The 17,044-nt window shown below is 35.2% G+C and overlaps 1 protein-coding gene across 1 annotated transcript in view; it reads left to right on the forward strand.

Moving 5' to 3' along the window:
* Positions 1 to 12,568, forward strand: part of LOC307127242 (glutamate receptor ionotropic, kainate 2) — a gene marked incomplete at its 5' end in the record, with an annotated part of 88,198 nt that extends 75,630 nt beyond the window's left edge. Inside the window, 3 exons of the mRNA XM_079818363.1 lie at positions 3,612 to 3,837; positions 8,521 to 8,771; positions 11,213 to 12,568. Coding sequence (XP_079674489.1) covers positions 3,612 to 3,837; positions 8,521 to 8,771; positions 11,213 to 11,377 — 642 coding nt within the window. The 3' untranslated portion in view covers positions 11,378 to 12,568. The remainder of the gene's footprint in view (positions 1 to 3,611; positions 3,838 to 8,520; positions 8,772 to 11,212) is intronic.
* Positions 12,569 to 17,044: the final 4,476 nt, after the last annotated feature.

Genomic DNA, 17,044 nt, shown 5'->3' on the forward strand with positions numbered 1-17,044 from the left:
AGAGTTGATGTTGCAAAATTCATCAATTATGAAAATTTTAATTCAGCTCTACATAAGACAAGAGCTTCATTCATCTCAATTCAGTTCAATGGTGATTCAATTCAGTTAAATGTTGATTCAATTCAGTCCAATGTTGATTCAATTCAGTTCAATAACAGAGTTGATGTAAAATTAATCAATTATAAAAACAAATTCAATTCAGTTGTAAAACAGCTCTACCAAACACAATAGTGTCAACTCAATTCATTTCAGTTCATTTTTGATTCAATTCAGTTCAATAACAGACTTGATGTTGCAAAATTCATCAATTATGAACATTTTTATTCAGCTGTACATAAGACAATAACTTCATTCATCTCAATTCAGTTCAATAGTGATTCAATTCAGTTCAATGGTGATTCAATTCAGTTCAATGTTGATTCAATTCAGTTCAATGTTGATTCAATTCAGTTCAATGGTGATTCATTTCAGTTCAATGGTGATTAAATTTGGTTCAATGGTGATTCAATTCGGTTCAATGGTGATTCAATTCAGTTCAATGGTGATTCAGTTCAGTTCAATGGCAATTCAATTCAGTTCAATGTTGATTCAATTCAGTTCAATTTTGATTCAATTCAGTTCAATTTTGATTCAGTTCAGTTCAATTTTGAGTTCAATGTTGATTCAATTCAGTTCAATGGTGATTCAATTCAGTTCAAGTTGATTCAATTCAGTTCAATGGTGATTCAATTCAGTTCAATGGTGATTCAATTCAGTTCAATTTTGATTCAATTCAGTTCAATGGTGATTCAATTCAGTTCAATGGTGATTCAATTCAGTTCAATGGTGATTCAATTCAGTTCAATGGTGATTCAATTCAGTTCAATGGCAATTCAATTCAATGTTAATTCAATTCAGTTCAATGGCGATTCAATTCAGTTCAATGGCGATTCAATTCAGTTCAATGTTGATTCAATTCAGTTCAATGGCGATTCAATTCAGTTCAATGGGGATTCAATACATTTTAGTGGTGATTCAATTCAGTTTAGTGGGGATTCAATTCAGTTCAATGGTGATTCAATTCAGTTCAATAACAGTGTTGATGTAAAATTCATCAATTATTAAACAAATTCAATTCAGCTCTACATAAGACAATAGCTTCATTCATCTCAATTCAGTTCAATGTTGACTCAATTCAGTTCAATGTTGATTCAATTCAGTTCAATGTGATTCAATTCAGTTCAATGGTGATTCATTTCAATTTTGATTCAATTCGGTTCAGTGGCGATTCACTTCAGTTCAATGGCGATTCAATTCAGTTCAATGGCGATTCAGTTCAGTTCAATGGCGATTCAATTCAGTTCAATGTTGATTCAATTCAGTTCAATAATAGAGTTGATGTTGCAAAATTCATCAATTATGAAAATTTTAATTCAGCTCTACATAAGACAAGAGCTTCATTCATCTCAATTCAGTTCAATGGTGATTCAATTCAGTTAAATGTTGATTCAATTCAGTCCAATGTTGATTCAATTCAGTTCAATAACAGAGTTGATGTAAAATTAATCAATTATAAAAACAAATTCAATTCAGTTGTAAAACAGCTCTACCAAACACAATAGTGTCAACTCAATTCATTTCAGTTCATTTTTGATTCAATTCAGTTCAATAACAGACTTGATGTTGCAAAATTCATCAATTATGAACATTTTTATTCAGCTGTACATAAGACAACAGCTTCATTCATCTCAATTCAGTTCAATAGTGATTCAATTCAGTTCAATGGTGATTCAATTCAGTTCAATGTTGATTCAATTCAGTTCAATGTTGATTCAATTCAGTTCAATGGTGATTCATTTCAGTTCAATGGTGATTAAATTTGGTTCAATGGTGATTCAATTCGGTTCAATGGTGATTCAATTCAGTTCAATGGTGATTCAGTTCAGTTCAATGGCAATTCAATTCAGTTCAATGTTGATTCAATTCAGTTCATTGGTGATTCAATTCAGTTCAATGTTGATTCAATTCAGTTCAATGGTGATTCATTTCAGTTCAATGGTGATTAAATTTGGTTCAATGGTGATTCAATTCGGTTCAATGGTGATTAAATTCAGTTCAATGGTGATTCAGTTCAGTTCAATGGCAATTCAATTCAGTTCAATGGCAATTCAATTCAGTTCAATGTTGATTCAATTAAATTCAATGGTGATTCAATTCAGTTCAATGGTGATTCAATTCAGTTCAATGGCGATTCAATTCAGTTCAATGGCAATTCAATTCAGTTCAATGTTGATTCAATTCAGTTCATTGGTGATTCAATTCAGTTCAATGTTGATTCAATTCAGTTCAATGGCGATTCAATTCAGTTTAGTGGTGATTCAATTTAGTTTAGTGGTGATTCAATTCAGTTTAGTGGTGATTCAATTTAGTTTAGTGGTGATTCAATTCAGTTTAGTGGTGATTCAATTCAGTTCAGTGGTGATTCAATTCAGTTCAATAACAATTTTGATGTAAAATTCATCAATTATTAAACAAATTCAATTCAGCACTACATTAGACAATAGCTTAATTCATCTCAATTCAGTTCAATGTTGACTCAATTCAGTTCAATGTTGATTCAATTCAGTTCAATGTTGATTCAATTCAGTTCAATGAGATTCAATTCAGTTCAATGGTGATTCAATTCATTTCAATTTTGATTTAATTCAGTTCAATGGCGATTCAATTCAGTTCAATGGCGATTCAGTTCAGTTCAATGGCGATTCAATTAAGTTCAATAACAGAGTTGATGTAAAATTAATCAATTATAAAAACAAATTCAATTCAGTTGTAAAACAGCTCTACCAAACACAATAGTGTCAACTCAATTCATTTCAGTTCAATTTTGATTCAATTCAGTTCAATAACAGACTTGATGTTGCAAAATTCATCGATTATGAAACATTTTATTCAGCTCTACATAAGACAATAACTTCATTCATCTCAATTCAGTTCAATAGTGATTCAATTCAGTTCAATGTTGATTCAATTCAGTTCAAGGGTGATTCATTTTAGTTCAATGGTGATTAAATTTGGTTCAATGGTGATTCAATTCGGTTCAATGGTGATTCAATTCAGTTCAATGGCGATTCAGTTCAGTTCAATGGCAATTCAATTCAGTTCAATGGCAATTCAATTCAGTTCAATGTTGATTCAATTAAATTCAATGGTGATTCAATTCAGTTTAATGGTGATTCAATTCAGTTCAATGTTGATTCAATTCAGTTCAATGTGATTCAATTCAGTTTAATTTTGATTCAGTTCATTTCTATGATGATTCAATTCAGTTCAAGTCGATTCAATTCATTTTTAAATTCGGTTCAATTTGGATTCAATTCAGTTCAATAATAGAGTTGATGCTGCAAAATTCATCAATTATGAAAAATTAAATTCAGCTGTAAAGCAGCTCTACAGAAGACAATAGTGTCATTATTCAGATGAATTGAGTTCAATGTTGATTTATTTCAATAGCGGAGTTGATGATGCAGAATTCCTCAGAATAGCATCAGTATATGGATCATATTTCTGAGTATGAACTGTTCATCATCTGTGTGTGTGTGTGTGTCTGTGTGTGTGTGTCTCTGCTGCTGTAGAAAACCAAGATCTCCACGTATGATAAGATGTGGGAGTTCATGAACAGCCGTCGTCAGTCAGTGATCGTGAAGAGTGTGGAGGAGGGCATCCACCGCGTGCTGACCTCCGACTACGCCTTCCTGATGGAGTCCACGGCCATCGAGTTCGTCACGCAGAGAAACTGCAACCTCACGCAGGTCGGAGGCCTCATCGACTCCAAGGCCTACGGCGTGGGGACGCCCATGGGTAAGCCATCGCCATCCCATCATCATCATCACAAACCTGTCACCACGGCCATCTCTAATGACTGAAGGGTTTCACAAGAATCGATTAAAATAATTAACTAATTCATTGTAATTAACAGTGTTGGGGAAAGTTGCTTTGAAAAGTAATGCGTTACAATATTGCCTTACTCCCTTAAAAAGTAACTAATTGAGTTACTTAGTTACTTTTTAAGAAAAGTAATGCGTTACAATATTGCGTTACTCCGTTAAAAAGTAACTAATTGAGTTACTTAGTTACTTTTTAAGAAAAGTAATGCGTTACAATATTGCATTACTCCCTTAAAAAGTAACTAATTGAGTTACTTAGTTACTTTTTAAGAAAAGTAATGCGTTACCATATTGCGTTACTCCCTTAAAAAGTAACTAATTGAGTTACTTAGTTACTTTTTAAGAAAAGTAATGCGTTACAATATTGCCTTACTCCCTTAAAAAGTAACTAATTGAGTTACTTAGTTACTTTTTAAGAAAAGTAATGCGTTACAATATTGCGTTACTCCGTTAAAAAGTAACTAATTGAGTTACTTAGTTACTTTTTAAGAAAAGTAATGCGTTACAATATTGCATTACTCCCTTAAAAAGTAACTAATTGAGTTACTTAGTTACTTTTTAAGAAAAGTAATGCGTTACCATATTGCGTTACTCCCTTAAAAAGTAACTAATTGAGTTACTTAGTTACTTTTTAAGAAAAGTAATGCGTTACAATATTGCCTTACTCCCTTAAAAAGTAACTAATTGAGTTACTTAGTTACTTTTTAAGAAAAGTAATGCGTTACAATATTGCTTTACTCCCTTAAAAAGTAACTAATTGAGTTACTTAGTTACTTTTTAAGAAAAGTAATGCGTTACAATATTGCGTTACTCCGTTAAAAAGTAACTAATTGAGTTACTTAGTTACTTTTTAAGAAAAGTAATGCGTTACGTTACTTTTTCTCATCTGGGCTGGGCTTGTCTTTATTTGGGGTTTTTTTATAAGAAAAAAGTTATATTTTTGTGCAATGGTAAAGACCTCTTCATACCAAAATGTAAATAATAAGCCCCAGGCTGAGGTAAAAATGCAGATTCCCTCATGAACACTAGAGGGCGCAGCTCTGGATAATGGAGAATAGGACGCAGGAGAAAAAAGTTTTACCAATAAAAACAAAAAATCTAGTAATTTTCATCATCTAAGGTCAGCAGCAAGACATTGGTCAATTCAATATAAAGGTCGATTGTGCATAAAAATAGTTGTTTTATTTAACATTTAATTATTGGAGGTTTGCATAGTATTCTGATTTAGCATTTGACTGATTTTATTCATTTTGAGGAGAACAGAATCTTTATTGTGCAAGTGAGATAAATAAATGCTCACATTTAGTCTAGAACTACAATGACCATCATGTTCACACACACACACACACACACACACACACACACACACACACACACACACACACACACACACACACACACCTCTGCACTAACTCTCAACATGAGCTGTCAGTCAAATTAATGTGAAAAAGTAACTCAGATATTTTGTTGTAAATTTGAAAAGTAATGCGTTACTTTACTAGTTACTTGGAAAAAGTGATATTATTACGTAACTCAAGCTACTTGTAATGCGTTTCCCCCAACACTGGTAATAAATCGCGATTAATCACAAGTTTTTAATATTTTGATATTGTAATAATTTCAGTTACTCTCCAAATGAAAGGGTTAGTTCACCCAAAAATGAAAATTCTGTCATTAATTCCTCACCCTCATGTGGTTGGACACCCGTCAGACCTCCGTTCATCTTCAGACACAAATGAAGATATTTTAGTGTAAAGCTGATGCTGAGAAAGGCTTCAGATAGGCCTCCATTGGCATTCAGTACATTTACACTCACAAGACCCATAAAAGGCACTAAAAACGTCGTTACAAAGTCCATCTCACCACAGTGACTCTACAATAACTTTACGATGCGACGACAATAGTTTTTGTGCGCAAAAAAAATCAAAATAACACCTTTATCCAGCTTGTTCTTGTCTTCCGTGTGTGTCTCCACGACGCATGCGTGAGAATATGAGCAGATCCGGCGTTCGGGAATCCATGAAATGCACACTTAAGCCCCATTTTGAGAACTACGGCGAGACCTAAAGCACGATCAGTGTAGAATTCAACAGCTTAGACACGCACGTCTTCCTCTGCTCGTAAACAAATCTCTTCTGGGTCATGTGTCCGAACGCCGGATCTGCGTCATATTCTCGCGCATGCGTCGTGGAGACACACACACAAGACAAGAACAAGCTGGATAAAGGTGTTATTTTGATTTTTTTTTGCGCACAAAAACTCTTGTCGTCGCATCGTAAAGTTATTGTAGAGTCACTGTGGTGAGATGGACTTTGTAACGACGTTTTTAGTGCCTTTTATGGGTCTTGTGAGTGTAAATGTACTGAATGCCAATGGAGGCCTATCTGAAGCCTTTCTCAGCATCAGCTTTACACTAAAATATCTTCATTTGTGTCTGAAGATGAACGGAGGTCTGACGGGTGTCCAACCACATGAGGGTGAGGAATTAATGACAGAATTTTCATTTTTGGGTGAACTAACCCTTTAAACTAGTTTAATTTCCCTTGAGTCTCCTCTGATCTGAGGCTTTATGTAAACATTAATATCTGAAAGGAGTTCTGTGCGGGTGGAGAACACGGAAAAGGAAATATTTATCTGTCTTTATCCGTGCAAATCCTCTTCCCACTCCCATCTGGGTAATCCTGTTAAACGCACATGTTTCACACTCCGTAATTCCGGATGTGTGTCGGAGGCTGATGCGCGTCTGACAGCCGGCGCCGGTGTTCCCGATCGCTTTGATCCGACGCGTCCCGCTGATCCACCGGAGGACACGGGAATCATTCCCGGAGTCAGTGCGTTGAGGAAATCTCCTGTAATGATCTCTGAAGCGTGGAGGAGACGATGTTCAGCTGCATCATACACTCATCCCTTATCTATTTCTTTGTAATTACTTGTTTTCATATTTATTTTTGGTTACTTGTTTATAATATTTATTTATTTGTGTATTTTTTATATATTTGTGTATTTATTTAGCTACTTGTTGTTATATTACATAATTCATCTATTTATTTATTCATGTGCTTGCGTATATTCTTGGTTTTTATATTTATGTATTTTTATTTATTTATTTATTTGTCTATTTACCAGTTTTATGTTTATTTAATTAATGAATTGTGCATGTACTTGTTTTTATATTTATTTATTTATTTGTGTGTTTGTTTTCATATTTATTTATTTATTTATGTATTTATTTATGTATTTATTTATTTATGTATTTATTTATTTATGTGTTTGCATATATACATTTATTTTTATTTTATTTTATTTATTTATTTGTCTAATTAGCTGTTTTATGTTTAATTAATTAATTGTGTATGTAATTGTTTTTATATTTATTTATTATTTATTTGTGTGTTTGTTTTTATATTTGTTTATTTATTTATGTATTCACTTGTTTATTTGTTTGTTTGTTTGTTTGCATATATACACTTATTTTTATTTTATTTATTTGTTTGTCTAATTACCTGTTTTATGTTTATTAATTAATTAATTGTGTATGAACTTGTTTTTATATTTATTTATGTGTTTGCATGTATACACTTATTTTTATTTTATTTATTTATTTTTCTAATTACCTGTTTTATGTTTATTAATTAATTAATTGTGTATGAACTTGTTTTTATATTTATTTATTTATTTATTTATGTGTTTGCATATATACACTTATTTTTTTATTTATGTATTTGTCTATTTACCTGTTTTATATTAATTAATTAATTCATTCATTCATTCATTCATTAATTGTGTATGTACTTAATTTTAAAATTAATTTATTTGTGTGTTTGTTTTTTATTTATTATTTTTTATTTTTTTATTTATGTGTTTACATATATACTTGTTTTTATATTTATTTTTGTATGTTTTTATATTTGTTTATTTATTTACTTGTTTTATATTAATTAATTAATCTATTTATATATGTATGTGTTTGCATATTAAATTGCTATATATATATATTTATTTATTTGTCTATTTACCTGTATTATATTTAATGAATTAATTGTGTATGTACTTGTTTTTTATATAAATGTATTTATTTATGTGTTTGCATATTAACTTGTTTTATATTTATTTATTTCTATATTTACCTGTTTTATATTTAATTAATTCATACATTTTGTATGTACTTGTTTTTATATATTTATTTTTTTTTGTTACTTGTTTTTAACAGTTATTTGTTTATTTATTTTATATCTGTTTATTTACTTATTTGTGTTTTTACTTAATACAATAAATACATTTGTGGTTACAGAAAAAAACTGACAATTGAAGAAAAACATGACAACACAATTAAAAAAAAATACTCGGCATGAAATGTAAGAATAATTTCCCCAAAAATGAATATTGTGTTTGATTTATTCAAGGTACAGACTAATATTTAAGCCATTATTCGTTGAAAATGAAACAAAATAACCTAGAACAGCATTCACAACTCTAAAAGGAAGATTTAGATTTTACAAGTAAACAATTTTCCTAATTATTTTTTTGTCCCAGCTTGTTATCGATTGATACCGTTAGCGTTTGTGATGTTTTGAAGCTGAGTTTGGTGCTCCTGCAGGCTCTCCGTATCGAGACAAGATCACCATCGCCATCCTTCAGCTGCAGGAGGAGGGGAAGCTGCACATGATGAAGGAGAAGTGGTGGCGAGGCAACGGCTGCCCGGAGGAGGAGAGTAAGGAGGCCAGTGCTCTGGGGGTGCAGAACATCGGGGGCATCTTCATCGTTCTGGCGGCCGGCCTGGTGCTGTCCGTGTTCGTGGCCGTCGGAGAGGTGCTCTACAAGTCCAGGCAGAACGCACAGATTCAGAAGGTACTCCTCATTCCTCTGCTCCGCGTGTGTCGCACACTACATCATTTACACTCTTATTTTAGTCATTTCACTCAAAAAAAAAAAAAAAGGTTCTAGATGGCACCAAAAATGGTTCTTGGCTCGTAATCATAGGGAACCTTTTTAAGTGCTATACAGCACCAATTTTGGTGCTTCAGTGGTTCTTCAGCGGTTCTTCACCGGTTCTTCAGCGGTTCTTCAGCGGTTCTTTAGAGGTTCTTCAGCGGTTCTTCAGCGGTTCTTCACCGGTTCTTTAGAGGTTCTTCAGCGGTTCTTTAGAGGTTCTTCACTGGTTCTTTAGAGGTTCTTCACCAGTTCTTTAAAGGTTCTTCACCGGTTCTTCACCGATTCTTTAGAGGTTCTTCACCGGTTATTCATCGGTTATTCACCGGTTCTTTAGAGGTTCTTCCCCGGTTCTTAAGAGGTTCTTCACCGGTTCTTCAGCGGTTCTTCACCGGTTCTTTAGAGGTTCCTCAGCGGTTCTTCACCGGTTCTTTAGAGGTTCTTCAGCGGTTCTTCACTGGTTCTTCACCGGTTATTCACCGGTTCTTTAGAGGTTCTTCACCGGTTCTTTAGAGGTTCTTCACCGGTTCTTCACCGGTTCTTTAGAGGTTCTTCAGCGGTTCTTCACTGGTTCTTCACCGGTTCTTCAGCGGTTCTTCACCGGTTCTTCAGCGGTTCTTCACCGGTTCTTTAGAGGTACTTCACCGGTTCTTTAGAGGTTCTTCAGCGGTTTTTCACCGGTTCTTCAGAGGTTCTTCACCGGTTCTTCACCGGTTCTTTAGAGGTTCTTCAGAGGTTCTTCACCGGTTCTTTAGAGGTTCTTCACCGGTTCTTTAGAGGTTCTTCACAGGTTCTTTAGAGGTTCTTCACCGGTTCTTCACCGGTTCTTCAGAGGTTCTTCACTGGTTCTTCACCGGTTCTTCAGAGGTTCTTCACCGGTTCTTTAGAGGTTCTTCAGCAGTTTGTCACCGGTTCTTTAGAGGTTCTTCACCGGTTCTTCAGAGGTTCTTCAGCGGTTCTTCACCGGTTCTTCAGCGGTTCTTAAGTGGTTCTTCACCGGTTCTTCAGCGGTTCTTCACCGGTTCTTCAGCGGTTCTTCAGAGGTTGCTTTACCGGATCTTAAGCGGTTCTTCATCGGTTCTTCAGAGGTTCTTCAGAGGTTCTTCACCGGTTCTTCAGTGGTTCTTCACCGGTTCTTCAGTGGTTCTTCAGTGGTTCTTCAGCGGTTCTTCACCGGTTCTTTAGAGGTTCTTCAGCGGTTCTTCACCGGTTCTTCAGCGGTTCTTTGATTAAGGTGCTATAAAGCACCTCTGAAGAACCGCTGAAGAACCACTGAAGCACCAAAATTGGTGCTATATAGCACTAAAAAAGGTTCCCCTATGATTACGAGCCAATAACCATTTTTGGTGCTATATAGAACCTTTTTTTTTAGTGTGTTTGTGTATTTACTTGTTTTTTATTATTTTTGTGTTTGTGTAATTAGTTTACCTCTTTTTATGCTTATTCAATTATTTACTTGTTTTTTTACATTTATTTATTTGTGTATTTACTTCTTATTATATTTAATTATTTACTTGTTTTTTTATATTTATTGAATTGTTTTTTTATATAATAATTACTTTATTAATTATTTACCTTTTATTCATACATTTTTTTATTTGTGTATTTACTTCTTCTTATATTTAATTATTTACTTGTTTTTTAATATTTATTTAATTGTTTTTTATATAATAATTACTTTATTAATTATTTACCTTTTATTCATACATTTTTTTATTTGTGTATTTACTTCCTATTGTATTTAATTATTAACTTGGGTTTTTTATATTTGTTTATGTAGTTGATTTATATTTATTTAATTTTAGTTTTCTGATTTATTTGTTTGTGTATGTACCTGTCTTTATATATTAATTATTTTCTTGTTTCATTTATTGATCTATTTATTTGTATTTTATATTGTAATTTTATTTTGTTTATTTACTTGTTTTTATATTAATTAATTTACCAGTTTATTTCTTTATTCATTTATTTGTGTTTATTTAATTATTGACTTGTTTTTTTTATTAATCAATTTATTTGATTGTTTGTGTATTTTATATTTATTTAATCACGGTAACAGAAATTTAAATGCACAATTTTTTTTAAAAAGTATACACTCTAAAAAATGCTGGGTTAAAAACAAGTTGGGTTGAAAGTGGACTAACCCAGCAATTGGGTTGTTGTAAGCAAACATTTAACCCAACCACTGGGTTAAAACAACCCAATTGCTGGGTTAGTCCAACTTGGGTTGTTTTCAACCCTGCATTTTTTTGAGTATAGCCATTAGATTTCACAATAGTTCCCCCAAAAGTGAGTATTGAAGTCATTATTGCCCAGAGCAGAGCTGTTGTGCTGAAGTGTGGTTCTGTTGGTCTTCTCAGAGCTCGTTCTGCAGTGCGATGGTGGAGGAGCTCAGGGTGTCTCTGAAATGCCAGCGGAGGCGGAAGCAGAAACCTCAGCCGCCCGCCATCGTCAAAACAGAGGAGGTCATCAACATGCACACCTTTAACGACAGGAGGCTCCCGGGGAAAGAGACCATGGCCTGAGCCTCCAGATCCCTCGGGACTCTCCTCTAACTCTCGTCCAAACGACGGACACAAAGATGTTTCCTGTGGAAATCCGGATGCGTGAGCGATTCAGAACCACATCCCCTCCTCACAGAGCGGCGTTGGGTTACCCGAACAGCAGAGGCGTCCGTCTCTCTGTCCCGCTGGACCTTCTCATTCTGTGCTGCTCATCTCGGTTTGCTCTGTGAAAGACTCGTCGGATGAAGTCAATGTTTTACACGGATCAGTTCTGATGCTCACATCACTCCAGAGAAATGATGCGTTTATTGATGCCTTCAAGAGCGCCGGATGAACGTTAGTTTAAAAACTAAAAATGATCATTAGCGGTAGTTATTATTCGTTTTGTCACACAAAAACCTCCCCGCAATGTTCTGAGAACGTTTGTGACACAACCTTGAGAGAACGTTCTCTGAACGTTAGTTTTTGGTTATAAAAATAACCATTAGAGATTAGAATGTTTTGGACAAAATAGAACCTTAAGAGAACATAATCTCAAACAAACAGAACGTTCTGGGAACGTTCCTGTAACCATTCTATAACGTTCTGTATGAGTTCCTATTAGTTTTGACACAACCTTGAGAGAACGTTCTCTGAACATTAGTTTTTGGTTACAAAAAGTAAAAAATAACCATTAGTTCTTATTAGTTTTGTCACAAAAAAATCTCCCTGCAACGTTTTTAGAACGTTTGTTACACAAAATAGAACCTTAAGAGAACAACCACAAACAAAAATACTTTCTAGGAACGTTCCTGTAACAATTATATAACGTTCTGTATGAGTTCTTATTAGTTTTGCCACACGCAACCTTCCTGCAACGTTTAGAATGTTTCTTATTCACAACCTTGAGAAAATGTTCTCGGAACATTCGTTTTTGGTTATAAAAATAACCATTAGAGATTAGAATGTGTTGGACAAAATAGAACCTTAAGAGAACATGACCACAAACAAACAGAACGTTCTGGGAACGTTCCTGTAACCATTATATGACGTCCTGTATGAGTTCCTATTAGTTTTGAAACAACCTTGAGAGAGCGTTCCTGGAACGTTCGTTTTTGGTTATAAAACTAAAAATAACCATTAGTTCTTATTAGTTTTTCCACATGAAAACCTTCCTGTAACGTTTTTAGAACGTTTGTTACACAAAATAGGACCTTAAGAGAACACAACCACAAACAAACAAACAAAAATAACGTTCTAGGAACGTTCCTGTAACCATTATATAACGTTCTGTTTGAGTTCTTATTAGTATTGACACAACCTTTAGAGAACGTTCTCAGAACGTTCGTTTTTGGTTTTGAAACTAAAAATAATCATTAGAGAAAGTTCTTATTAGTTTTGTCTTACAAAAACCTTCCTGCAATGTTCTGAGAACGTTTGTGACACAACCTTGAGAAAACTTTCCTGGAACGTTAGTTTTTGGTTATAAAACTAAAAATAACCATTAGTTCTTATTAGTTTTGCCACATGAAAACCTTCCTGCAATGTTTTTAGAACGTTTGTTAGACAAAATAGAACCTTAAGAGAACACAACCACAAACAAACAAACAAAAATAACGTACTAGGAACGTTCCTGTAACCATTACATAACGTTCTGTATGAGTTATTATTAGTTTTGCCACATGAAAACCTTCCTGTAACGTTTTTAGAACGTTTGTTTCACAAAATAGAACCTTGATGCTGCGTTCACACCAAACGCGAATTGAGCGTCAAAATCGTGTCTACCGCGTCTAGTTTCACGCGCGAACATTTTGAATGCATTCGCGCGTCCGCAGAGAATTGGACGCGCGTAGAAATCGAGCGTTTGAAGCGAAATTGGCGCGCGTTCAAGGCACTCCATGAGAAATATGTCATAAAACACCACTCTGCCTCTTTTCATTTTCATTAAACATATATATTAAGCATTAATAGCCACAAATGTGGTCCAGGCAACTCCTACATTATCTTCACTACATGTATATTTAAAAATCCTTAAAATATAAAGTTATGAAACTTCTCTTTGCCCTCAGTCAAAACAATTTGGCAGACAACAAATTATAGATTCATGAGAGCAAAGCTCGGTTCTAAAATAGAACCTTAAGAGAACAGAAACACAAACAAACAAACAAAAATAACGTACTAGGAACGTTCCTGTAACCATTATATAACGTTCTATATAACGAGTTCTTATTAGTATTCACACAACCTTAAGAGAACGTTCTCAGAATGTTCGTTTTTGGTAATGAAACTAAAAATAATCATTAGAGAAAGTTCAAAAAAGAATGTTTGTGACACAACCTTGAGAGAACATTTCTGGAACGTTCATTTTTGGTTATAAAAATTAAAAATGACCATTACTTCTAATTAGTTTTGCCACATGAAAACCTTCCTGTAACATTTTTAGAACGTTTGTTACACAAAATAGAACCTTAAGAGAACAACCACAAACAAAAATGTTCTGGGAACGTTCCTGTAACCATTATATAACGTTCTGTATGAGTTCTTATTAGTTTTGTGACACGAAAACCTCCCAGCAATGTTTTTCGAACGTTTGTAACACAAAATACAACATTGAAAGAACGTTCCTGGCATGTCAAAAGTCTTAATTACGATCTGGTGTGCGTGAAAGAAATGAATGCTTTGAACAATTTGTTTCTTTTTCACTCACTGACAAATACAGGAAGCTTTTCCAATGCAAGAAAATGAAGAGCATTAGACGGCCAAAGCTGGGATGCAAAACATTATAAACAAAGAAATAATTACAGCCAATTCTTTGAACCAAGGGCGTTGGAGCCGGAAGAAAATCCTGCTTGATACGCCGTTGTGACCATAGATATCCATAATAAAGGCTAGATGTCTCGTCCGTGCTGCTGGCCAATGGAGGTCGACGTCTGCACCTGGCGGCCATCTTGTCACAGTCAGCTCGCTCACTCCTAACATTGTGTTTTAATGGTGCGTGTACTTTTTAAATAACTATAACTTGCTCAATTTTCTACCGATTTTCCAACTGTTTGGTTTGTTATAAACGTCAGAGATGTAGTTATGACACTGCATACTTATGAATAATTATTCATAATTTGTTCAAGCATCCAGAATTATAGCCACGTTAATAACGTTTGTAAGAAACCAAACCATTTGTAAATCCGTCCAGATAGATTTCAGTGAGATAAGAGTATTTGTGTTCAGATCACTTGCCTTACATCAGGAGCCCGCCAGAAAGCTTGCCTGTGACAAGATGGCCGCCAGAAAGCTCTCCTGTGACAAGATGGCCGCTAGAAAGCTCGCCTGTGACAAGATGGCCGCCAGAAAGCTCGCCTGTGACAAGATGGCCGCCAGAAAGCTCGCCTGTGACAAGATGGCCGCCGGTGATGACGTTAGAGACTCCGCTGTAAGACATCTAGCCTTTATTATGTATATCTATGGTTGTGACGTCATCTCGTGCAGCACGAACTCTGACTTGAAGGCACCAATAAAATCCATGAAACAACATCCGTCAGTTGTACTGTATGTCACAGGCTGTGTCCGAAATCGCATATTCCCTACTAATAGTAGAAAAACAGTATGTCCGAATTCACAGTAGCTGGCAAACGAAATGTGAAGTGTGCATAAGATGGCCACGTATGAACAGTGTTGGGGAAAGTTACTTTGAAAAGTAATGCATTACAATATTGCGTTACTCCCTTAAAAAGTAACTAATTTAGTTACTTAGTTACTTTTTAAGAAAAGTAATCCATTACGTTACTTTTGCGTTACTTTTTCTCACCTGGGCTGGGCTTGTTTTTGTTTTTGTTTTGTTTTTATAACAAAAAAGTTATATTTTTGTAAAGACCTCTTCATACCAAAATGTAAATAATAATCCCCAGGCTGAGGTAAAAATGCAGATTCCCGCATGAACACTAGAGGGCGCAGCTCTGGATAATGGAGAAGAGGACACAGGAGAAAAAAGTTTTACCAATAAAAACAAAAAATCAAGTAATTTTCATCATCAAAGGTCAGCAGCAAGACATTGGTCAATTCAATATAAAGGTAGATTATGCATAAACATGGTTGTTTTATTTAACATTTAATAATTGGAGGTTTGCATAGTATTCTGATTTAGCATTTGACTGATTTTATTCATTTTGAGGAGAACAGAATCTTTACTGTGCAAGTGAGATAAATAAATGCTCACATTTAGTCTAGAACCACAATAACCATCATGTTCACACACACTTATTTTACTCAACATGGGGGCAGGAGAGCTGTCAGTCAAATTAAAGTGAAAAAGATATATTGTTGTAAATTTGAAAAGTAATGCGTTACTTTGCTAGTTACTTGGAAAAAGTAATATTATTACGTAACTCAAGTTACTTGTAATGCGTTTCCCCCAACACTGCGTATGAATGGCGGGGTCATAATGACAAAATGGCGGATCACGTTCACAATAAGTACCTACTCAAGAAGAGAGTGTGCGATTTGGGCCGCGGCCGCTTTAACGCTCATGATGATCAACGACTCAAGCCAAAGTTCTGTCGTTTCGATAAACTTCAACTTTTCTAGAAAAACTTTCTACTAGCGTCCATTCTGTCTGCCACAGGCAACTCGACTGTCTGTCATTCAACGGAGATTTATAAACAAGAGAAAAAAAAGACGAGAGAAGCAGTTTTTGTACAGACAAATTTTGTAGTAAATCTTTATATTGGTGTGTCTGACGCTGAAGTAGGTGAAACGGGAAGGCATTAGACGACACATGCACGTCCATCCAGCCGAGAGCGAGCAGCGTCTCTACGAAACATCTTCTGTTGTTTTCCGGGCATATTTTCTGTTTTCCGTGTGCTGATGTTTGTGTTTTACCTGCCGGCGAGACGTTTCTGTATAATAGTGTACTGAGCAAACGCTAGGATTTCTCCAAATCTACAGGGACCTTTGGAAAAGTGCAAATTAGCATCGGGTGGAGAACTGTTCAAGCTCATCTTGTAATAAAAAAGAGATTATACTGTGTATAACGTGTTTCCTTTGTGTGTGTGTGGGGGAGTGTTTGATTGTAAAACAAGTTATTCTAGATCAACCGGACTCTGTTGAGCTAGTCTTTACTCTGCTATTGTGTTGAATATCCGGTTGAAACGGCTTTTGGAACAAGAACAAATGTGGGGCGGGGCTTCACTGTGTCTGTGGGGAACTGATTGGATGGTCTCATGTGAGTGACAGGTTGCCCCGCCCCAAAGGCAAGTTCACGTCAATGACGTCAAGGCTGTAATATGATTGGTTATCGAAGTTGGCCGTTACACTCTATCCAATGGTTGAGCCATGGACCCTTGTATCTCCCAATATCAGTGCATTAGTCCCCGCCCCGTGCCCCTTCAACGGCCGTGGTACCGATCAGGCATAACATTATGACCTCCTAATATTGTGTTGGTCCCCCTTTTGCCCTGACCCGTCGACTCCACTAGACCCCTGAAGGTGTGCTGTGGTGTCTGACACCAAGATGTTAGCAGCAGATCCTTTAAGTCCTGTAAGTTGCGAGGTGGGGCCTCCACGGATCGGACTTGTTTGTTCCACACATCCCACAGATGCTCGATTGGATTGAGATCTGGGGAATTCGGAGGCAGAGTCAACACCTCAAACTAATATATCCCACCCACTAACAGGCGATCATCAGTGTTATTCAGGTCATAATGTTATGCCTGATCA

The sequence above is a fragment of the Gobio gobio genome, assembly GCF_949357685.1.
Source record: "Gobio gobio genome assembly, chromosome: 5".
Classification (NCBI taxonomy): Eukaryota; Metazoa; Chordata; class Actinopteri; order Cypriniformes; family Gobionidae; genus Gobio; species Gobio gobio.